The sequence below is a fragment of the Hemibagrus wyckioides genome, linkage group LG06 (genome assembly GCF_019097595.1).
Source record: "Hemibagrus wyckioides isolate EC202008001 linkage group LG06, SWU_Hwy_1.0, whole genome shotgun sequence".
NCBI lineage: Eukaryota > Metazoa > Chordata > Actinopteri > Siluriformes > Bagridae > Hemibagrus > Hemibagrus wyckioides.
In genome coordinates this window covers 13581444-13607072 of record NC_080715.1, presented here as the reverse complement: position 1 = coordinate 13607072, position 25629 = coordinate 13581444, and the positions used below count along the sequence as shown (strand labels likewise).

General features: G+C 37.7%; 1 protein-coding gene across 2 annotated transcripts in view; it reads right to left on the bottom strand.

The window, feature by feature from the left end:
• abcb6b (ATP-binding cassette, sub-family B (MDR/TAP), member 6b) overlaps positions 1 to 22248 on the bottom strand; it is a 30450-nt gene extending 8202 nt beyond the window's left edge. For both annotated transcript variants that reach the window (XM_058393198.1, XM_058393197.1), the window contains exons 1-13: positions 21917 to 22248; positions 20788 to 20992; positions 17520 to 17612; positions 16956 to 17148; positions 16727 to 16848; positions 16480 to 16589; positions 15969 to 16034; positions 15180 to 15305; positions 14930 to 15006; positions 14786 to 14849; positions 13106 to 13191; positions 12964 to 13021; positions 12773 to 12877 (exon numbers count right to left, since the gene is read on the bottom strand). In XM_058393198.1, the coding sequence (XP_058249181.1) occupies positions 12773 to 12877; positions 12964 to 13021; positions 13106 to 13191; positions 14786 to 14849; positions 14930 to 15006; positions 15180 to 15305; positions 15969 to 16034; positions 16480 to 16589; positions 16727 to 16848; positions 16956 to 17148; positions 17520 to 17612; positions 20788 to 20992; positions 21917 to 21976 (1365 nt within the window). In that variant the 5' untranslated portion in view covers positions 21977 to 22248. The remainder of the gene's footprint in view (positions 1 to 12772; positions 12878 to 12963; positions 13022 to 13105; positions 13192 to 14785; positions 14850 to 14929; positions 15007 to 15179; positions 15306 to 15968; positions 16035 to 16479; positions 16590 to 16726; positions 16849 to 16955; positions 17149 to 17519; positions 17613 to 20787; positions 20993 to 21916) is intronic.
• Positions 22249 to 25629: the final 3381 nt, after the last annotated feature.

Sequence of the window (25629 nt, the reverse complement as noted above, 5' to 3'; positions counted from 1 at the left end):
CAAACAGGAACACACAGGCTGCTCTCAGGTCAGCCAAGACAATACACTGGTACACACATATTCCTTCTGTCCTCCAAATCAGAGCAAGGTGTACGCTAACCGCAGTTAACAATGAATAAACAGCTACCAACTTATTTTTTTTTCTAAAAACCATGAAGCACATTAGAAGATATTTGAGAATACGAAACTGGGCTCGGATCAGCATAAGAGGGGAGGGGGCAGAGACCGGCTGTCCCTTCCACCATTAATCCATGTGGCGTGTGGAACCAGACTCAGCTTTTTCACTTCAAACGCCAGCTAAATTAGATCCTCCTTTGAAGTACTTTTTCGCTTTTTTCCTTTTGTTTATTTTTGCCTAGCTTCATTTTTTTCTTCTCTGAAAGTTCCTAATTCACCGTCTTTTCATTCGTCTTTCCCATTCATTTGGCTTTCAAAAAAGTCAATGTCTTTAATTTATGAACTAATTAACATCAGACTGAGCTGGGTTAGAGGGGGTTTACTGCAGCCATGCGAAACACAAATGGCTTCCCAGGTTTTTACAAGAGAGAAGCATCTGTCCTCCAACAATGCCACTTTTATCCTCAAAAACATTAGTTTCACTGCAGCTTTCCGGTTCTCATTGCAACAATACCCATGCAGGCAGAGTTTGCGGGAAACGCTGCCATGTGCTCTTCAAATGCTAAATGAATGAATGTGTGAATATAATGCTAAACTGAGGAGATGAATCAGAAGTTTAACAGTGTGTTTCTGCCTGCCTGCAAGTAACTTTATGAGCATTTGGGTCAGCAAAAAAAAACAAAAACATGCTACTTCTTGGCTTCAACCCTTTCAGGGAACAAATTACATGTTATTTGTTAACTGTTATATTTTGCATTCATATTTTATAACACTAATTGCATATTGATTGTGTTTGGGTATTTTCCCCTTTTTGAGTCGTAACTGATACCATCTGCAGCAGATGGAGCAGGCGGAAAAACCACTGTTGCCATGAGCATGTACTCTTAAAACTAGTTTCTGAGCCCTTTCTCTGTTTCGTTCAAAGGAGAGAGAGAGAGAGAGAGAGAGAGAGAGAGAGAGAGAGAGAGAGAGGGATAAGAGGGTCTCCTGAGGGACAAAAACACCTCTCAGCGCTTCTAATATTACAAAGCGCAAGCATCTTCAACATCTGTGGAAAATGGTGCAATAAAACAAAGGAAATAGGGAAACTTTAGTCATTCAGATGCTTCTAAAATTTTACATTTTAAACTGATTCTCCGCAGACAAAAAGTGATTTCCAATACAAGTAATCAGCATAAAATGCACCTGGGTTTCACACTGATTGTTACTTAATCATGGCATGTGCTGAATTGTATTAATTCCTTTGACCTTGTGCATGCCCTAGATATTTACAATACCATAAACAATGTAAAATGTTTGGAAATATAAGGTTAAAAATAAAATATAGGGAAAATGAGACCAATGATGTACAAAAAATGGAATGTGAAATTGAATCCATGTCTAGGATGCCATTTTTATGCAACCAGATGACAAGATGTACATGAACACAAAAGGGCTATGGCAATTAAATTTTTTAAGCACTTGTAATCTGATAGGGAACAAACCATGTGTGCTCAATCTGGACCAAATATACTGAAAGCACAATGTTGATCTATCCTCAAGCCGTGATTCTGTTCAGCACTCAGCATACCATATTATAGAGTCCAGTCTGTTTTGGTTAGCCTTCGCTTCATTATAGCTCCTTTATACTGCAGCACAGCATCAACATTGTGGCCATTCAGATAAGGCTCTCGTCTATATTTCTGCTCCATACCCAATTCAATGCACCTAATTTTCCAGGTCTATATTTTCTCTACCGTTGAACTTGGAGAGGTCAGTCTTACTCTGGGACACATCCAGTCCAGTTTACAGGCCACAATAACACAACCATGTCTGGTGAACACATGCATCTTTCAACAAAACTACAACCAAAAGAAGGCTTCAGTGGCTATTATGGAGTCTTCACTAAGCTGAAATATCATCAGCAGGATGCTGAGTTCAAGCAGAATTAGTGCAGGGGTGTAAATACACCTTCAGAGCGACACTAACCGAATAATGCCTGGACAATCTGTTGGCAATTTAAGAAGCAAAGCCATAATTTACCACTTAAACAGACTAGAATGAAAAAAAATGTATTCATGATGAAATCTAAAGTCATTAGTTACATTCTATCAACAAACATTTATGATATTTAACTACAGTAAGTACAATATTAGAATAAGTAAATAATTGAATCTCTGCATTTTAAAGCCATAATCTTTACCTACTCATGATAATGTCTTAGATGAAAAAGCCCTGTGTTTTCACCTTTAACAAAAAGGTAAAAAGTCTTTGGTTACTCTGGGTATGAGCTCTGGGATATAGAACATAACGTCTCATTTGAATCTGGCAAGAGTCTTCATTTTGTTTTTAGGAGGTATGTTGGCTTAGTGGTTAGCACATTTACCTTGGACATCTGGGGTTGGGGGATTGATTCCCACCTCCACCCTACATGCATGGAGCTTAGATGTTCTCCCTGTGTTTTGAGGTTTGGTATCCTCAAGATTCTACAGTTTCCTCCCCCAGTCCAAAGACAGGAGATAAATGTATTGTGAACTGATTGGCATCTTTACATTGTACATAGTGTGTGAAAGAACACCAATCAGGCATAACATTATGACCAACTGCCTAATATCGTGTTGGTCCTCCTTTTCTGCCAAAACACCCCTGACCCCTCATGCACAGTGTTTTCTAACACATTTCTACAATAGCCAGCATTAACTACTTGAGCAACAGTAGCTCGTCTGTTGGATCAGATAACATGGGCCAGCCTTCGCTCACCACGTGAATCAGTGAGCCTTGGGCGCCCATGACCCTGTCGCCGGTTCACCACTGTTTCTTCCTTGGACCACTTTTCATAGATACTGACTGCAGCAGACCGGGAACACCCCACAAGAGCCACAGTTTTGGAGATGCTCTGATCCAGTTGTCAAGCCATCACAATTTGGCCCTTGTCAAACTCCTTACGCTTGCTCATTTTTCCTGCTTCTAACACATCAAGTTTAAGGACAAAATGTTCACATGCTGCCTAATATATCCCACCCACTAACAGGTGCCATGATGAGGAGATAATCAGTGTTATTCACTTCACCTGTCACTGCTCATAATGTTATGGCTGATCTGTGTATGTGTGAGTGAGTTCAGGATTGTGTGCTGCGATGGGTTGAAATCCCTTCCAGGGTGTCCCCCGCCTTCTGCCCCAAATCCCCTGGGACAGGCTCCAGGATCTCTCTGACCCTATGTATGATAAACAGCTCCAAAAATGAATGGATGGAGAATTACTGTTTCCATGTCTAATTCTAAAAGATTGTCTAGCATCCGGGTTCGGCTAGTTAATACGCCTAGTAACAGTTCCTACAAACAGCCAGACCATTTCCTCTGCGTGTCTGCATAGGGCAGCAGGTGGTGGGATTCAGAAAAGCGTTGTACGCTCTGCAGCATTCATGCTTACCATCATCAACAAATATTTGAATCAACACAGAAAACCTGTCTTGCACTGGCTGTTGAAAGAAAAGAATGCTAGAAACCATTTTATCAACAGCCTACAGACTCTGCTTGGCAAGCAGACAACTGTATATTAAAAATAGATTTATTTGTTTGTCCCGGACATTCAGATAACCTTATAGACAAAATTATTTGCACTGGTAACATGATGATTGGAAAGGGAAAGGGAAAAGGACTGAGATAACATGGGACACTCCTGAGTTAATAGTTTTCTTGTTCATTCACAATGCAGAGAAATGTGTCAAAAAAAAAGGTTTTATTTATATATATATATATATATATATATATATAAATATATATATATATATATATATATATATATATATATATATATAAAATCTTTACATCTAAATCAAGCACACTGTTCACACAGCTTTACTGGCACGCTTCTCACAGTGATGCTGGATTGTGTCTTACAAGCTGGGATGTTCCTAATTCCACTTGTCTGGAAATGAATACCCTTGTACTGATGCATATGATTTACTTCAGATGTAATTTGGCTAGACAGGTTCAAACTGTGACTCTGACTAGAAACAAAGTTCTGTGCATGCTTTAGATTGATCATAGCTTTGTTTGACATGAGATTGTCACAATGTTTCCAAGGCCAGCATGATGTGTAAATCTTAAAGAGGACATTAGGAGAAGTTAAAATATGAGTAATAGTATCACAGGACGACATGAATCCAGGTTTTAGAGAGAATGTGATTTTCAAAAAAGCAACTCCTCAAATTACCCCTTTTAAAAAAGGCCAGGAAATAAGTGAACAGCATCATCAATCACATGGATGACACGTTTGTGTGTATAAGAGACCACATGGCCCACTGTCGGGTGTCTGTGTGGCAGGTGTTCTCCTCTTAGTCCATCACTTACAGGATTAATTGTACAACTTTGATTTTCTACCATCAAAAGCCATCAGTAATTCCTTTGAAAACAAGCATTAACAAGCCTGTAAAGTTATTTATGTGAAAAAGTTTCATACTCCTCTCACCTCTGGGCCTTATTAAAGTTCCTCATCATTCACCATGAGAGGTGCAGAGAGGGCCTGCTTGCTTGTGTGTTTAGATTGCAGCAGGCATGCATGTGCTTGGGTGATATTTTCATATCCGGCTCTGGAGCGGTGTTCCTAGCTCTTTCACACACATCATGGTGTAGCATTACACACATGGCCCTGTCAGCACAGGCAGACACATGGGCATCAAAAGTGCACTGAAAAGGTTGAATCACTGACCACAGCCCGAACAAAAACAGCCCGAAGGCGTCCATATCATCAAAGGCAGTGGACTCAAGTGTTGATCCATTATTTCCGTGAAGGCTCTTCCCAAAGAAATGAGCACAAACAACAGCCAACAGATGTTTCCCCGCTTCGAGGGCGTGTTAGGGTGTGTAGCCTTGTGACTGAAAAGATTTACAGTGTATGATCATGATCAATTTCCTGTTAACGCCATTAAAGATGTTGGAGCTATGCATAGCTAACTCCTCCTGATGTGTACATATGGGACAGACAACTAGAGAAACAGACACAGACAGACAAACATCTATATATATTTTATAAGCATATGAATATTAAAGTTATGGCTACTAAAACCCACAGAATGGTTAATTAATTTGCACAATTCATCATTGCATCTGTCTTACATGCCATCATAACAAAACATATTGTTAGAGTTTTTACCATACTGCTTTTTGATAATATTTTATATGTGAAAGCAGTGACATTATTCACCTGTTTATTAATAATGTCCTCCAAGTTTCAGGCGAAAATCAAATGAATAACGCTGCAGCTTAATAGGACTGATATGGACACTGGCGTGAATAAGTGGCTAAACTAATGACAGCTGCACTATAAAAGTGATGTGCTCTCATGCCTGCTCTGTGAGAAATCAACACTCCCTGAGGCACGCCAAGCCCAACTCATGCTTCCTGATGGTGTCCATGCATGCTAATGCAACAGGAATGTACAGCCGTGCTCAACAACAGCAGCGATGGGGGAAAAACAGAGTGGGGATGAGGAGGAAAAACTGAAGGCGTAATTTCTCCCACTCTCATTTTCTCTTAAGGGAAAGTTAGCATCATCTCCATGACCAGCAGAAGAGTCAGACATGAATTACAATATAACACCATAACCTGTACAAATACAATACTAACCAGATGATCACAAAACTGATGTAAATTCAACTGTTTTGGGTTTATTTACAACATAGTTTGTAATGCTGAACTTTATTGATGGGTGTGGCCAACTGTAATTATTTTGGTTCGTTTATAAAAGGCTTTATGGTACCTGGGGCTTAGGGGCTTAAGCTATGATAAATTAATTGGATGTGAGGATGTAAATTTAATCTTGGACTCTGAAAGTAGGCAAGAGAGAGAGGCAGAAAGGTAGAGAGAGAGAGAGAGAGAGAGAGAGAGACACTTTGATTTACAAAGAGCTAACATGGAGGCAGTACCTCAATTAAACAACAATGTCAATGAAATTATTAATACTGCCATGTAAAATTCTTTTATCCTTATTTTCTCTGTATTCATTAATCTTTCTAGTCAAGGACAATGAGGGCAATAAACAGGGATCACTAGTAAAGATTGGTGATTCTGATTGTCATGTAGTCCCGATTGAACTGCATGTTGGCAGTACAACAAGAACTGACACAGTTGTGTACAGAAAATAGAAGGATATCTGTTGTTCCATATGGTCACAGAGTGGTGGTTGACTTTCTCCTGAGCTAGGACTGAACTTCTTGCCATTCACTATCCCACAACCACTTTTTCACATTTTTTCAATGCTCTCTGTTGAAAATAAATGGGACCTAAATTCACATGTCACATAACAAAGGTTACAAATTGGCATGCAGTGGAAACATACCATAAAGAGTACCAAAAAAAAAGAACCATTACCACAAAGCCGTCAGATATACATTAGCCATACAATTCAAAATAAAATAAACTACAACCAGTAAATGATAACCTACACAAGATTAGCATGGAGAATACAATAAACCACACACTACGCACAATATACTCCGGTTTATACAGAACTCTCAATAAACTTTGCACAGGACTCAAACATGCAGTTTTTGCACATCAGTTAGGTCTGTAACCTTAAACACTTGTTTTGCACATTACTTATCTTGTTTTCATCTAATTCTCTATATTTATTCCTTAAATCTCTGTATTTAGAATTTTTTTATATTTAAAAAATATTTTATATTTTTATATATTTTATATTTTGTATTTCAAATATTTTGTTGAATTGTGTAATATTTTGTTATTTGATATATTTATTGTTATATTTTTGTACCCTAAATTTGGGTATTTTAGTATTTTTTGTTATATCCTTTCCTATTTTATCTATTACCTGTGTTTGTGGATACTGCTGGAAGCTGTGAAATTCCCTTTGGGATGAATAAAGTATCTATCTATCTATCTATCTATCTATCTATCTATCTATCTATCTATCTATCTATCTATCTATCTATCTATCAGATTTGGGAAGTAACTAGTTACACGTAACGGCGTTATGTAACTTAATTACCAAATAAATGTAACAGTAACTCATTACAGTTACTTAGAAAAATATGTAATTAAAATTACAGTTACTTATGAAAATGTTAAAGATTACAAATAGAGTTACATCTGAATATTTTCTTTAAAAAAACTAGTATATGTTGAATGATATTAATTTGTTGTTAGATTTTGTTAAAGCGGTGCTATTCTGATGATTTTGATTGGTTCTCTGGTTTGAATTTGCGGCGTGTCTGCCAATTAAGTTAATCCACATTAAAAGCTTTAGGCTAATACACTGTCTAAGAGTTACCACCATGGCGAGTGATAAAAATGCATTTCAGTCCTGGAAATTTAAAAATAATTTCATCCTGAAATCCAATAAGGGGCAAATATAACAGTTCAGTGCAAAATTTGTTTGCCGGCTGTTAAAATGCTTTCAGCATCAAAGGCTTCAATGTTGAACCTGAGGAAGCATCTGCAGGTATGGAATCTAGCCTTTCTTTATTTTATAATATATTTAAAAATTTTTGTCATTATTGTGAGTGTACAGAAATAAAAACAGACCCTTTAGTTTCGAATGATATATTACTCGTTTCTGTATAATAAAAAGTGACGGAGTGGTCAGTTGATTTACTGTAGCTGCTATGTGGAAAAACTCCACTAAAACGCGCGTGCGTTCATCGAGCCCATAGTGTGCTCAAGACCTGTATACAAAACATTCAGAACAAATTAGCTAGTCTGCTAGCCATGGGCGTCGCTAGGCCATTTTAAAGCCCCCCTAAAATTCTGTGACTGTCCATAAACTGTACACGAATAAGTGATCGCCTCAGTCCCCTTTAAATTTCATATGAAAACGGAGGCAGACTTCAGCTCCTCCCGTCTTTCAGCGTGTTCTTCAATCCGCAGACCACGGAGTCACAGAGCGAGGATCAGAGGACAAGTGTGTGTGTGTGTGTGTGTGTGTGTGTGTGTGTGTGTGTGAAAGAGAGATCAGGAAGACTCGTATTTGGCTTGTTCAGTACTCAAATGTTATACACATCTATGCAATACAGTGGAATGCTGCATTAAGTTTACCATCCTACCCTGTTAGTCAAACCTTTATTTTATTTTATTATTTATTTATTATTTATTTTTACTATTATACCCTCATTGGGGGCTGAGCCCCACTTAAATGAAAATCCTAAAATCGTCCCTGCTGCTAGCTTCCTTTACCAGGCACACTTCTATTTATGAACCCTTTGACAGAAAATATATAGCTCACACTTTTCCTCCTTGAAAATGTGTTGGTAATGTCAGATCTAATATAACTCTTTTCAGATTATGTTTTTTTTCCAAGGCATTGTTACTTGCCAGTGTGTCCTGTCATAGCTATGCAAAGATCTGATTCCTAAAACAGTCTGGTTTTCTGGTGGCTGTGCTTAAAATTAATTCAATATAAACTTAATTCAAGTGATTAAAAGAATTAAAATTCTAACAGTAAACAGAGTTGAGTTCTACTGTAAGGTTAACCCTGCCTGGTATAAATGTTTGGAAATGATTTTGTTGAAAATATCCATTAGAAAAAAGTAATCGAATGTAATCAGTTACTTTACTTTTATAAAGTAATTGAAAAGTTACACTACTTATTACATTTTAAACAGGGTAACTTGTAATCTGTAAGCTATTACATTTCCAAAGTAACCTACCCAACACTGCTATCTATCTATCTATCTATCTATCTATCTATCTATCTATCTATCTATCTATCTATCTATCTATCTATCTATCTATCTATCATGAACTCTGAGCAGATGACAGCAGTAGAGTTGCACAAATGAGTGGAATAAAAAGTGCTGTATTCATTATTTATTAGTCCTGTGCTATGATTTATTAACTGGAGACAGATATGATGGAAAAACTAAAACCACTTTACTGACATTATGGCAATTCTCTGCATGTACAGTATGTGCCTGTTTACATGACAGAGTGTACTGGTCCAATTGTGTAATCTGGGCTGGTTTGGATGTTGTACTTAACTGAAAGATCTGAACTGTTCAGTGGCTTTGGATTTTACACCATACAGTACATCATAGTAAAATAGTTACACAAAGGCTAATTAAAGTCTCTATTACAAAACTCTGCAACTGTCAGTACAGTTTTGATATAACAAAAACACAGCAAGACTACAAACCCTGTGGGAAATCAATGTGCTCAGAATTCTCATAATCTTCTGTATCAGCCCAAATCACATCAAGCAACAAAACCTCAATCAATTTAAAGTTCAACCACCAAACAGATTAGTCTGGTAAACATGAAGCAAAAGCACTAGCAGAAGAAACGCTTTCTTTGATTTGTTCAATGCCTATTATTTCTGTGGGACCACAAGATATTAGGTAGTTGTTTTCCCATTAGTATCGAGATAAACCCACTCCTCAGTATTTTCACTTAGCAAAAAAATGAAACGCTTAAGATGAAACACAAAATCATCAAACTAAAAAAAAGGCTTAAGAATAAAGAGTTCCCTAGCCTTAAGTGCTTGTGTCCAAGTATGCACAACGGCACACCACACCCTTATGATTTTTAAGTGGTATCATGCAGGGGTAATGGTGTATAAATTTTTACTGCAATATGTATATAATCCCACAATTAGCTTTACACCAAGTGAAAGTATTATTACTTTTGGCAGGAAAGCTTAATCTGGAGCCAATACGGAAACGGCTTATACATACACTATACGGACAACGTCCAAACGGTTCTGAACACCTGACCATGACACTGATACGTACATGTTGAATATCCCAGTCCACATTTAGACCCATACTGGTTTTATAATAACCTCCATTGGCGATCCTTTGGCCACAAGAGCATTAGTGAGGTCAGGTACTGAGGTCAGGTGATGAAGGCCTGGGGTGCAGTCAGTGTTCCAGTTCATCATGAAAGTGTTCAGGACCCTTAGCAAACCATGTCTTCATGGATTTGATTTTCTGCACAGGGGCATTCTCATGCTGGGACAGGTTTGGGGTACCTTAGTTCATATGAAGTAAAAGTCTTAATGCTGCATAAACTTTTGTCCATTTAATGCATCTCAATCCCACCATGTTTTCAATACTCAGTGATCACTGAAGTTGTAGTCTATATCTTAAAGCCTAAAATGAAATATATTGAAATATATAATTTTTTTTTGGGTGTTGTATCTTGTAACTCTCTAAGCTGCTGTAATACAAGAATTTCCCTCATGGGATCTATCTATCTATCTATCCATCCATCCATCCATCCATCCATCCATCCATCCATCCACTTATCTATCCATCCATCTATCCATATATCCACTGATCTATCTATCCATATATCCACTGATCTATCTATCCATATATCCACTGATCTATCCATCCATCCATCCATCCATCCATCCACCCACTTATCTATCCATCCATCTATCCATATATCCACTGATCTATCTATCCATATATCCACTGATCTATCTATCCATATATCCACTGATCTATCTATCTATCTATCTATCTATCTATCTATCTATCTATCTATCTATCTATCTATCTATCTATCTATCTATCCATATATCCACTGATCTATCTATCCATATATCCACTGATCTATCTATCCATATATCCACTGATCTATCTATCCATATATCCACTGATCTATCTATCCATATATCCACTGATCTATCTATCCATATATCCACTGATCTATCTATCCATATATCCACTGATCTATCTATCCATATATCCACTGATCTATCTATCTATCTATCTATCTATCTATCTATCTATCCATCTATCCATCTATCCATCTATCCATCTATCCACTTATCCATCTATCCACTTATCTATCTATCCACTTATCTATCCATCCATCCATATATCCACTGATCTATCTATCCATATATCCACTGATCTATCTATCCATATATCCACTGATCTATCTATCTATCTATCCACTGATCTATCTATCCATATATCCACTGATCTATCTATCTATCTATCCACTGATCTATCTATCTATCTATCCACTTATCTATCTATCTATCTATCTATCTATCTATCTATCTATCTATCTATCTATCTACTTATCTATCTATCTACTTATCTATCTATCTACTTATCTATCTATCCATCCATCCATCCATCCATCCATCCATCCATCTATCTATCTATCTATCTATCTATCTATCTATCTATCTATCTATCTATCTATCTATCTATCCACTTATCTATCCATCCATCCATATATCCACTGATCTATCTATCTATCTATCTATCTACTTATCTATCTATCTACTTATCTATCTATCTACTTATCTATCTATCCACTTATCTATCTATCCATCCATCCATCTATCTATCTATCTATCTATCTATCCACTTATCTATCCATCCATCCATATATCCACTGATCTATCTATCTATCTATCTATCTATCTATCTATCTATCTATCTATCTATCTATCTATCTATCCATCCATCCATCCATCCATCCATCCATCCATCCACTGATCTATCTATCTATCTATCTATCTATCTATCTATCTATCTATCTATCTATCTATCTATCTATCTATCTATCCATCCATCCATCCATCCATCCATCCATCCATCCATCTAAACTCATTTTACTTTTTTTCAATGATGGAATGCTAATTATTTTGTTTAAAGCTATTAACACTTTAAAATCATAATTGCTGTTTTTTTTTCATCTCAGTACCACGTCCCATCTTTGTTAGAATCCAAAGTTAAGATTTTGCCTTAGCTGCATTTTTTTCAGTGTTGTCTATAACATGGTTCATATTAAAGATTTAATACAATGGACTACACAGCAAGCCGAATGATAAGTGTCGTGATGGAAGTAAACACTAGTTTATGTGAGTAGAAATGAAAAATACATTGATTACAAAGATTTGACGGATTCATTTACACCCAATCCCACTGGTTGCTTCTTTTTTCAGCTGCAGAAGAAGAGTGACTACTTACCTTCAGGTGACATGCATACTTAGGAGAAACATGGAGTTGTGATATTTGATGCTTCAATCCCCCAAAGATACTCTTTCCGTTTTCTGTGTATACTATTTCATCCCCATTGGAGTATCCTTAGGATATGCATTAACAGTCCCGAGTAATTCATGAACTATTCATGAGGATGACCATGTTAAATGACTGAATCTAGGCATGCTTGAACCCGAATAGATTATTACTGAAAGTTTACCTTCGTTGGATTATTAGTCTGTTATTTGCGATATAAAAGTCACATGTTTTACATGCAATTAAATAGCATTTACATTTTCCACTTGGCAGAACCTTGATCCAACCTTGGCATTTAGCATTGGGAAACCTTTTATTTCTCTATCTTATTGCACCTAATGCAACATACAGATTACAATCATAGGCTTCAAATAAAAACTATTAAAATCTTGGTGAAAAAAATTAATATTTGAAAAGAAATTAAAATGGTCCGTTCTTTTTGTCTTACCTGATGCCTCAATCCTTCTATAATAGAGGTCACTCATAATAAACCATATACAACAGAACCAGGTTCCCAGATTCTGCAACGTTGTCATAACTGGCAAAAATACTTCTGCTTGCTGTCTTAATGAACGCTTGTATATGTACACTATACCCAAAAACCTGCTATACAACATATACAATGGTCTCAGCACAGAGAAGTCACAGTCCCACTGAGACTGACCATATCTGCTCACCTTTGAGATGTCCTGACCATCAACAAGGATGCAGCCTTCTTGCACATCATAAAAACGGAAAAGCAGCCGGATGATGGTGCTTTTGCCCGACCCTGATTGTCCAACCTGGAGAAAAATAAAAGTCAGAAATAGCAGTGCAAAGTTCTTCAATTCAGCACATTACTGAAGTTGTCTTGTAACATGAAACTTACTAGGGCTACTGTTTGACCGGGCATCACTGTGAAGGAGACATTTCTGAGAATTTCTTTCCTGTGGACATTCAAAATAATGAGTGACAGCACACAATAAATTGTTGGTGATTTCTGCTACATTATTAACATGTATTGAACTTACCCTGCAGTGTACCTGAAACATACATTATGGAAATCAACTCTCCCTTCAGTACACAGCAGATCTGCTGCATTCGTATCGTCTTTCACCTGTGGGAGAGTAAACCAAGAGGACTGACATGGAGGAGCAGTGCTGCTGTGAGTTGGATGTGTGATTTTGTTGAGAGATTTAGTTTCTCAATCGAGGAAGACTATTGCTAGGTGGTGCTTGTGTAATTGGTAATTTGCAAGTTGTAATAACGTCATTATAATAATTATATTATAATGTCGCTGAATGTCCCGAGGTTTGAAGTTGCAATAAACCACGAACAAAACAATGAAAGTGTGTCTTTTTTGGTTTGATCTGTGAGAGTACGTAAATCATACAAGAAAAACTCAAAAAAATAAAGCCATGTTAAACTGCACTTTTACGCGTAATCATGTGTGCTGATCTACTATAGTCAATGTCAAACATACATGCAAAATTCTGGACTTAATTCACAGTACAGCAACAAGAACAGTGTACAATAGCAAGTAGCTTAGCAGTGGTGGCTCAAGTGGTTAAGGCTCTGGGTCGTTAAACGGAAGATCGGGGTTCAAGCCCCAGCACTGCCAAGTTGCCGCTGTTGGGCCCTTGAGCAAGGCCCTTAACCCTCTCTGCTCAAGGGGCACTCTATCATGGCTGACCCCAACTGGGTCCTGGCTCTGACCCCAACCTCCAAAGATGGGATATGCGAAGAAAGAATTTCACTGTGCAGTTATGTATATGTGATAAATAAAGGCTATTTCTATTTCTATGAATGTTGAGTTCCTCCTCAAAACAGGGTTATAGATTTAACCAAGTACTGTCTGTAAATAACTATGCTATAAACTAAAAATTTGCAATGTGCAAGCCATGTTGAAATGGTAGCGGATAATTAACATATGTTGAAAACAAGTTGAGAGGGTGGTTTTGGTGGCTTTTTGCAGTTGTAGGTGGGGAATTACAAGTTGCAATTTCACCTCTAACCCAGCATCAGCCCCAAGTCCTGACTGGCATGTACACACATGTACTGAAAGGCAGGCTGAATCATCTCACTGATTAATTTTTCCAGTGGACAGAAACTTTTAGTCACCAAGCGTAAAAACCCAAGTCAGTGGGCCATGGTTAAGAAAGACAGTAGCCCTATTATGAAATGCTCTGCCCACATAGAACTTTTGTCTTATTATCACTTATTAATGGTCTGTGGTTATTCATTCACATATTAGTCAAGGCCTCTTACTATAGAAGCAATATGACCTCATGCATCATATGAAATGTTATTGAGTTTAGGTTCAAGGACTAGTTTAGCATAAATATAGCAAAAACTCCCTGTTAAATAACACTGCTTAGTGACGGAAATACGAGTATCTCTAACAATAGTTCGTCTTATAGCCAATAATCAAAAAATTATGGCTTTTTCTGCTTAGCACATAATTTATACACAATCTACAGACTATCAAGATGTTCACCTTGGCTCTCCATTTATTTGTAAAGCCCAGTTTATAGAACTTGATCTCCTAATCACAATTTCAAGTCCAGTGTAAATTTTCATGACATATTGCTGACAAAGAGCACATGACATGTACATAATTTTCGAACTAAATGAACTAATTATAACATCAGTAAAGTAGGATTATAATTGGTCCAACATTGCAAACACAATGTTTAGCATTCATTTCCTACCTCTTTCTCCTCAGTTAGGAGCTCAAACATGTTCTCCATATCTACAAATGCAGCCTGGATCATCCTAGAGAAAAAGAGATACGCTCTTAAAATGACTCCACAATGAATCAGTGTAAATCAACTTAAAACAATCAGCTCTTTCACCTGTAGTATGTGCCAAACCAGTTGAGAGGCATGTAAAGCTGGACAATGTAGGTCCCAAACAGAACATAGTCTCCAACCTACAGTTTTAGACATTGACCAGGGAATTAAGTGAGAAATATGCACATTACTAGTAATAAAGTGTCCCAATTCTCTCGACAAACACAGTCTGATGCTTGGGTGAACAAATGAGGACAAATAACTATAATGTTTTTTGGATTAACATGAAGGGTGAGAGCAGTGTATATAGCACCTGGAACTGGTCCACTGTGACAAAGTAGGCACAGAGCAGAGATCCAGCAAGCAGACCAGAGCCTATGATCAAGTTTTGGGTTTGGTTTAGCAGGGCAAGAGAGGCATTTGTCTTCCACTCTGAGGTCTAGGGATATGAGAAAAGACTCAATTACATATATAATACCATCTCACGGACATGATGCACAGGATGAGCTACTACTTGTAACACCTTTGTCTGAGGTATGTAGTTTGTTTCTATTAAACTAAATAAAGACAATTAACACTAATGTCACTGGCACTGCAAGCTACATAAACAAAACACCACATATAATCAGAAAGCAAAAGTATTTCTGTTAATATTTGGTTGTTGGTGCTACAATTTTTAAAGAAATGAAATGTTTTTGCAGGTTTTGAGGTATGGCATAGCATACTGTTGCATATGGCAGTAGAGATTTAAGAGATGTTTTTTATCCTTAACTTTAACTTGTCTGTGAAAATGTCCCAAATAATACTATACTATATTATCAGCTCAAATGTCAAAATAGTATGTCAAAGTTTGTTAATTCAGTATTAGTATTTATAGTGGTACAGCCTCTGTGTAATGCAACACAGCAATATGTGTGACAAACTATGAATAAAAACACTGATGCAGTCCCTAACCCCTACAAGGCATTAATTCCAGGTAATACCATCCTTGAGCGGGCATCAAAATCTATACTGAACTAAAACTTTTGGAAGTAGCACAGATTGAGTTTTCTGGTGTCTAAAGTTCCAATACTTCAAGTGTAAAAGGTTTAGATGACTTTACCTGATATTTTAATATAGCATCCTCAAAGCGCCTGACTTCATAATTCTCTGAATTGTAGTACTTCACCTACAAAGAAACAACTGATTACATCTCTTTCACAACGGTGACCTTGCCGAGAAGGCATAATCAAATTATAATATCAAATTATATCATCATGATCAAATATGAGTCAAAAAATCTGCAGGCACCAAATACTTTATGGCACTGACCGGATTTCTTTTGAAAAATAAAAACCTATTTTTAATTTAAGTTTAAAAACAATACGATTAATATGTGGCTTTAATGTCAACTGTTATCAAGGACAATTCTCAGGTACTTTTAATTTGTAATAATTTCAGTTGCCTTAAAAAGTTATAATATCAGGAAGGCTTTTAAGTTTATCAGGAAGTTTATGTAATCATAACTGGAATAAATCAAAAGTAGACTGTATAATATAATACTTAAAAATAAATTATTGTGAAGTAACTTAGGCAAATCAATACAGGGGGGTATTTGCTGGACATCTACTTACAGTTTCAAAGTTGAGAAGCGAGTCTACTGCCTTGGACTTGGCGTTGTTGTCCTGCGTGTTCATTTCACGCCTGTACTTGGTTCTCCATTCTGTGATGATTATAGTCAGTGCTGCAGAAAGATGAGCAATACCACACAAAAAATGTTCTGTATATCGATCACTGTTTACAGAAAATAATGCAATTAGTGAATCCAACAATGAACTAGTTAATAAAACAGTACTTTCTACTGTTTAGTACTGAACTCACTGAGGTAGAGGAGCATGCAGATAAAGACGATGAGGCCGAACCAGGCGTTGAAATAAGACACAAAGTAAATGATGGCAATGATGATGTCGGCTATAGTTGGCAGCATGGTGAACACAATATAGCTGTGGAGACAGTTCCGAATTGAATCTTTACTCGCACAACAACTTCGGCAGAAAGTTATTTAACAGATCCTACATGGTTTATAATAACTCAAAAAACTCGAGTGTACTCTAATAGGTGGCTGACGGAGGCTGTGCCACGGTCGATGCTGCGCAGGACATCACCCGTTTTTCTGCCCAGGTGCCAGCGCAGAGACAGGGCATGCAGGTGGGCAAACAACTCCAGCTGCACCGTGCGACTGGTGTGCTGCTGAACACGTGTCCACAGAAAAGAACGCATGTTACTGACAAAACCTGATGTCCCTGCAAATGACAAGGAAGAATGTATTAGATTAGAATTTTTTTAAAGATCACAATTCTGAAATAACCCTTAATCATTTTGCATAAAAACATCACAGTTGCACTGCATGCCCACAGTCAGTCTGTAATAGCTCCCTGTATCTTTTTAATACACCTGAAGACATCTACAGAGATTAGAGACAGTCCCCTTTAATAAGAGGCTTTGTGAAACGTCAGACAATATTGCCTGATATCAGAAAACTCTAATAAGAGATGACTAATGCAAAATGATAATATTTGTCCTTCCTTGCCTGAGGAAAGCCTGTGTAGGTAGTGGGCACTAAGCAATTAAAGATGCGATGTAGAATGTGATGTGTGTGTATTCTGCACCTCACCTGCTCCCCCACCCTGTAGGAACTTGAGAAGGACGTAGATACACACAGTGATTGCTAGGCTTCTCCAATTCTCCTTTTCTGATAACTGATTCACTGTGAAATAGGCAAGAACAGCAGAGCGTAACATTTTTTTCCATCTTAGTTTGAGTTTAGAAAGAGTCAGGAGTCCAGACTGCTGCCTGATATGCTACAAAAGCTGACTGAGACTTTTATACGTTTTCTACAAACAAAGTAAAAGCACTTCTGAGAAAGCACTCGATGCAAAATATCCAAATATATATAGACATAGAAAGTAATATTTATATGAGGACTATCTTTGATAGGCTTGAGCACACATCACTTAACTCTCTGTTTGTCTATAGCTAACAACCAAAAATTAGCACAGATGAACATCATTATGACCATCTCCAGAGATCAACAACCACCACTTGATGTTAAGTTTATTTAACCTACAAATTCATATAAACATGTGGAGCCCGAGGTCTAGATTCCAACAAAAGATATGCAGTGCTCTCAAATAAGCAAACTTTTACTTATTTGTCCGAGTTAATTAGCTTTATTCTGGTAAAAGAAGACAGGTTGGGAAACGCAGAATGACTTTTCTTTATTTGATCATAAGAATGTGCATCTTGCATGTGTTAAAGTCAAGATGGATAAATGTTTAGTTTCCATTTAACTTTCATTACACTGCTTCCGTTTCTTTGCTTGTAAAAGTGCCGTGTAATAATCCACATCAGCATCTGGTTTGGAAATGGAGGAAGTGGCAAAGCCAAATCTCTGAGATCTTTATTTTGGTTTTAGTCATAAAGCAATTCATACAATAAAAAAAAGGGGGCTTCTGAAGATGGGCTTTGTGATTTTTTTTAAACCACAGTACACTGAGAACAAGCATGTTAAGGATTGAACTTGAACTCTGGTTGCTGTGTAAAGAAACAGATACAATAAAACATTCATTATACGATATGAGAGACGGAGTCCATGACCTCGGTTAAAGACTCCGCAGTTCTTTGTCCTCGTCTCACTGACTTATGCATGAGCTTAGAATAGAAAGCAGTGCAGAGCCACAGTGCGTCTACGCTCAGGATGATGTATTAAAGAAGGAGGGCTTCGGTCTCAGCTGTGAGAGAACTCGGACCTTTCCATTCATTTACATTCATGGCCATTTAGATTGTGCACTCTGAATCAAATAGGAGGAGGGGGAAAAAAAGTCGGGGGAATGAAGAAGGCACATAAAAAACGCTATGAAGAGAAATTTCCCCACAGTGAGGTGCAAAAAAACATTTATTCTCTTACTCTCTTTCGGTCCGGCTGGTGAATGATTTTCAGCCTTGGCATGGGGCAGAGGGGCCTGTGGACAAAAAGCCCCTTGTACCAGCGTGTTAACTTTGCTAAAGGCCCCTAATGCCCCCTAATCGTGACTGGCAGGGTTGGTGACCTCCCCTATTACCCCCACCAACCTCACAAAAGCCCACTTCTCTGCCGGCACTGCTTTCATCTGGCTCCAAACGCAAAAGCACTCGGACTGTGAAGAGGACACACAGACACAGTTACCTGAGCCATGCCGGGAGAGCAGGAGAGGGAAGAGAGACGCAAAAACCTAATTAGTGGTGATAATTTGTGATACTGGGGGCGTTTTCAAGGAGTGAGGAAGAAATGAAATTCAGAGAATACGGCTGACGTGAGTGAGAGAGGAGGGGGAGGATGATGGGAGGATTCAAAGGCAAGAGAGAAAAAGGGTGAAATGAAGCCTTGAGCCATGGAAAGGTTTAGCATAGTTGGGTTTTGTCCCACGTTTCCTTTGTAAGAATCAGATGCTTTTCGGCTTGTGAGAGCGAATGGCTTTGACTCGCACAGGGTTTTGGGCAGCCGGTCCAGTTGACCCAAAACAACAAGGAGCTGGAAACACTGAACAGGGAGTGACAGAAAGTAAAAACACCCCAACGCATCCATACCATGGTTTCCTTATACGTGTCAAAATGCTTTGTTGTTGTTGTTACTTCATTCATGATATGACAGATTTTCCTCAACATTTCAGGCCAACTACTGAAACAGACACCTTTACTTCATTACAGAGAACATTTCTACCCCTGATAGTCTACTGTTTTATTCTGAATTCTGTCATTTTTTCCCCTAATGTGTCGGTTGTTAGATGTGCAACTGGTATGATTCACAGTAAAAGAAATGAAACAAATATAAATAGATCTTTCAGACAAATAATATTTGTTATTGACTCAAGATATAATGAAAACTGACAAACTCAAACCATATTTTAATAGTATTTGAAAGAAATGTAAATATTTATTAGAACCATTAGGTAAACGGGCAATAAAGTAGGAGCTACAGCAGCAATATATCAAAATAAATACCTAATTGTTTGTAAAGTGTGTAAAAACAAGAGAGAGCTTATATGTACTTCATAATTATATATATATATATATATATATATATATATATATATATATATATATATATATATATCTCATAATATATGAATAACTATATGTCATTCACATAGTATGATATTATATATGGTTATTCATTCGCACTCACATACCTTCTCTCTCTAAGGATTTTTTGGGTTCAACTTTCCAAATAAATAAAACGTCCCCCTTACTAGATCTAGATACTAAGTACTGAATCGAACATTTGATTGCTCTGCCCTCTTGTGTGGGACTAATAGCATTGCACTAGTAACTTCTGGTCAGTTATCATATTAACCTTTGTATACTGACTATTTGTAAGATATACAGCGTGCAATTTACAACCTGTCTTTGTGTCATTGTCTCTATTGCTGCTGGATATTTGGAATTTCCTTCGGTATCAATAAAGTATCTATCTATCTATCTATCTATCTATCTATCACATCCTGATTATTTGTAAACATTGTCTCCACAGAAATTTTATTTATACTTACTCTAAGGTATTTGGGTGAGTGAAGTTTCACTCATTTAGAATGTTATTTCTATATTTCTGAATAACTTGTTGCTTGGCATTTGCCTTTACATATTCTCTAAAAGCGGCTTGTGAATCCTCTCGCCTGCTTTTGTTATAATTCCAGATATCACACCATTCTCGGATCAGGACTGTCGAAGGTCATCATGAAACTTTTTCCACCTTTTGATTTTTTGTTATATTTTAGATGGATGTCTTGAAACACCCACATTTAATTTCAGAATATAAACAATACATTTTCAGGTATGGGTGGCTGTGCATAATTTTGAGAAAGCTTCTGCAGTCAGACAGCATGCTGTACCTCTTGATTTCTCACCTATGTTTTTGCTGTAGATGGGCACTAACACATTGATGAGTCTCTCCAGGCCCAGGAGGCAGACACACAGGAAGACAAGAGCCTGCAGTGGGGCGCTCGACCGGGGCCACATGTACGGTACTAGCAGAGTCACTTTTCTTATCCAACTTTGCCATTTAGACTGGGACACCACTCTGACCTGAGCTTGCTGCTTGCCACTGTCAGGCTGGAAAGGAGCATAAAGAACGAACACGCACATAAAATATACATGCTACGCCTATGTTTTCTGAGTAGGTTTAAGAGATGACAGGAAAAAAAATAGTGGACTGGATATCAGACATAACATATCAAATCCTGTAGAAACGACTGGAATTGGATTTTTAGAACTAATAAAGTTTTCCTTTTGTTAGGGTTTTTTTTAAAAAAAATATTTATGCTCTGTATTTATTTACATTTACGATGCAAGTTAATTTTGTGTTTTGGGTTCCCGCTGATATTTAAGGTTTCAGTATCGGTATTATGCAAGCTCTAATTTTAGGACATGAATGCCAAGCTACATCAATCAGGCAAAACATTATGACCTCTGACACACTCTGCAAGTGAACATTTTGTCCTCATAGTTGATGTGTTAGAAGCAGGAAAAAATGGGCAAGCGTAAGGATTTGAGCGAGTTTGATGAAGAGCCAAATTGTGATGGCTAGACCACTGGATCAGAGCATCTCCAAAACTGCAGCTCTTGTGGGGTGTTCCCGGTCTGCAGTGGTCAGTATCTATCAAAAGTGGTCCAAGGAAGGAACAGTGGTGAACCGGCTACAGGGTCATGGGCGGTCAAGGATCACTGGTGCACGTGGGGAGTGAAGACTGGCCCGTGTGATCAGATCCAACAGATGAGCTACTGTTGCTCAAGAAGCTAATGATAGAAAGGTGTCAGAATACACGGTGCATTGCAGTTTGTTGTGCAAAGCCGCAGACCAGTCAGGGTGACCATGCTGACCCCTGTGCACCACTGAGCAATGGATAATGGTGAATAACATTTTCTGTTACTCGTGTACTCAGACCAGTGAGGTATCAAACCACACTAGCCTTTTTTTTTTAACTCACACACTAACAGAAAACACACTAATGATATTAAAACTGATTTACATCTTACCTCCACGCATAATGTAAAGGCTGCTGAATTAGCTTCACTCTTCTTACTCTTGCCTGCCATTAGTTAACTGTGTGCTAACTAACCTACTAAATTATCTTAGCAAGCTGCTAAAAGCACCGCTTTGTGCTCAACTCTGCACTGCTATTACAAACAGAGCCCTGCTTTTTTTATTAAAACAACCCCACTACTAGTTTCTAACGGGTTTGGCACCATTTTGCTTTACAAAACTAGTTATAATAAACCTTCAGTGGCGTGCTTTGAGGGGAAAATAGCTCGCAATGCTCAATGTTTCACATGACTCTCGGCTTTTCTACATGCAGTCATGTGACACACAGGGACGCACGCGGGCAGGCTGAACTCGCTTCCTATTGGAGAGTGGAGATGTGTGCGTGGTTGCCAATCGGTGTATTTTTACACAATCGGGCTGAAAAATAGCTTGTCTCGTGACTGTGAGTTGGCAATTTAACAACATATTTAGCCTTTAAACAGGTATATTAATAAACTCTTAATTTATGTAAATTTAAATAACTTAAACAGTAATGTGGGTTTTATGAACACATGGCATGTCCCAAGATATGATGTATTTACATCAAATGTTAGAATTAGACTGATATCTATCCTATTTAATTAGGTTTACTTGTCTAATTTTTTTCTATTTCTGTCCTTTTATTTCTGTCGTGAGCCTTTAAACAGGTAAAATAATAAAATTACAAAATAATTTAAATATGTGTCTTAGTTTATGTACATTTACATAACTTAAACAGTAATGTGGGTTTTATGAACACATGGCATGTACCAAGATATGATGTATTTACATCAAATGTTAGAATTAGACTGATATCTATCCTATTTAATTAGGTTTACTTGTCAATTGTTTTTTTTTTTATGTCTGTCCTTGCTTCAAATGGTCAAGTAAGTAATAAACAAATAAACTGTGTCACAGCGCCACCATGTGCACACACTGCGTCTTAACTCACTTCATGTGACCTCAGCACTTCATGAGATATTCACTCTTTCATAACATTTATTTTGGCCAGCATCCTCGGAAAGTTAGTGTCAAAATAAAAGAAGGTTTTTAATCATGGTATCATAGTATCAAGCAGTTGTTTTGTCAGGAGAACAGTAGCTCTGCGTCCGTTCTCCCCACTGTAACTTGGACGTGTTCCTCCAACATCCCAAGCAACATAAGCTCAGGATCTCATGAGGGACAGTGCAGAGAGTTAAAAAAGTGCTAAAGGAATAGTCATTTCCCACAAGGCTTGGTAGCTTCATATTCTAAGCTCAAATGTGTAGGTGCAACTACCTTTAACGTATGTTTCTTGGCCATTTTTTTTATCAGGTATCAGGTTCACTTTGGACGTTGTACAGTTCCTGACTGATTTGTCAGCACTGATATCCTGTCCTCCAAAGGAAAGGGACCACCATTTAACCATGCCTAAGCAGATATTTGCTTGAAGGAGCATTCTGCTAACACTGTTGGGTAGAAACTGTTAAACACTTAACAAATTACAGACAAAAGTGTTCTGTAATCAGACATGAACACTGACTAAGGGTAGGGGATAATTAACACATCTTTTCATGGAAAAAAGATGAGGTTTAATAATTCAGCAATGTATGCTATATAGCAAACACCTTGGGTTTTCAAGTATTCATTTAATGTTTGAGTCAGCACTTCTTTCAAAGCTCCCTCACTTTCAGAAAGCACTTTATCCTGGTCAGGGTCACAGAGTAGTCTGGGAACACTCGGTGTGAGCTGAGAATATATCTAGGATACCAGTCTATAGCAGTTTATAGTCTATAACACACACACACACACACACACACACACACACTGTTTCTTCTCTTCTCTCTATTTGAAACCTTCCCACAGGAGAGAAGAACAAAAATGTGGTAGGCCTATGTATCATCCTCACAAAAGAGAAAGGAAATCTTAAAATAAAATAAAAAAATATAAAAACTCAAGAAAAGTTGGCAGAGTGTGAAAAAACGACAAAGAGAGGAAAGAGAAACGAATGGAGAAGTTATCATCTATCATCATCATCAGCCCACAATGAGTTACTTCCTATAACCACCATAACCAGTTACATATTCATCTTCATATCTCTTCCTGGATTTCTGTGTATGTATGGTATGTGTGTGTGTGTGTGTGTGTGTGTCCGGTTGTCATTCAATGTGCTTTTATGCCTATCTGTCCATATGCATTGTTAGTAGTTAGGAAAGGAACAACAGAGAGAAATAAAGGAGATGAATGTCAGTGGAATCCTCTGAAGAAATGTCTGTTGTGATGAAAATGATGTAATATGCCCAGCATTCTCCATTTGTTATGGAAATCGATACAGACACTCACTGTGCCTGACAGTACTCCATCTCACACTTGTTCGCTATTAAACATATAGACATAAGAGAGACACAAAACAAGCATTTAGGCAAAAAAGTGAGTGTACCAGAAATACATCATCATGACTTACAACTGTATAAACAATCCAAATGTTCTAAATTACCTATCAAACTAAATCCACAACTATACATAGCTCTTAAATGTGATTAAAGATTTAGACCACTAACATTAGTTTTTGGCTTTGGTGACCTAAATCACCACTCACCTTTGAGTGGTGGCTCAAGTGGTTAAGGCTCTGGGTTGTTGACTGGAAGATCAGGGGTTCAAGCCCCAGCACTGCCAAGTTGCCACTGTTGGGCCCTTGAGCAAGGCCCTTAACCCTCTCTGCTCCAGGGGTGCCATATCATGGCTGACCCTGCGCTCTGACCCCAACCTCCAAGGATGGGATATGCAAAGAAAGAATTTCACTGTGCTGTAATGTATATGTGACAAATAAAGGCTGTTTCATTTCATTTTCATTTCATTTCTATATACAGCATTAGCCCTTAGGTATATTTTGAATTGAAAGAATTTCCTGTGCATCGGGTTGTATACTGGATTTACTTTTTCACTATAGCCTTTAATATGGCAAATTATTTAAGGAATATAGTTTATCCAGTAAGCACTGAGACAACATAACCCAGTAATGTATTTTATGGTGAAAATGATGAATTCAGTTTAGTGTTAATTTCCTAGGGAATTTGTCTTAAATAAATGAGCTCAAATAGATCCTAAATGTAATTGTCAGTTCACTCTGTTACTGAAATTTGCCCCAGTATAATTCGCTTCTTATGATCATTGGCAGTTCTATTGTTTTACATTACAAAAAAATTAACTTTTATTTTTGTTTATTTTCTTGAAAGTAGAAATACTTCAGCCTGTTTATAACAGCCGGCCCTGTTTGTGATAATGAAAGAACCTTTGTATACACTAACTCACATTAAAAGTCTTGTGGCTTTCATTAATCAGATGTAAGGGGGTACAAACTTTTGCACTCGGCTTTATATTTACAGTATGTGTGGTCCTGTCTGAGGCTGCAAAATAGCTCTCTGCAGGAGTGGCATTTCACTTTATAAGACAAACCTTTGTTTGTAGGTGTGTGTGTGTGTTTTCAGGTCCAGACAGAACTGCACAGAGGGGAGTCCTGCTGGAGCATTTGCAGTGTACAGCAGGGAGGCAGTGTGTGTGAATAGATGCAGCCCAGGCAAACTGTTGCCTATTCTCCCTCACTCTTTGTGCTTCAGCTACAGGAATCAGGACACAGGGACCACCAGGATCCAATCTTTCCTCTATTTGGCATGAACAATGTGCTTTCAGCATGATCCACACACACCCA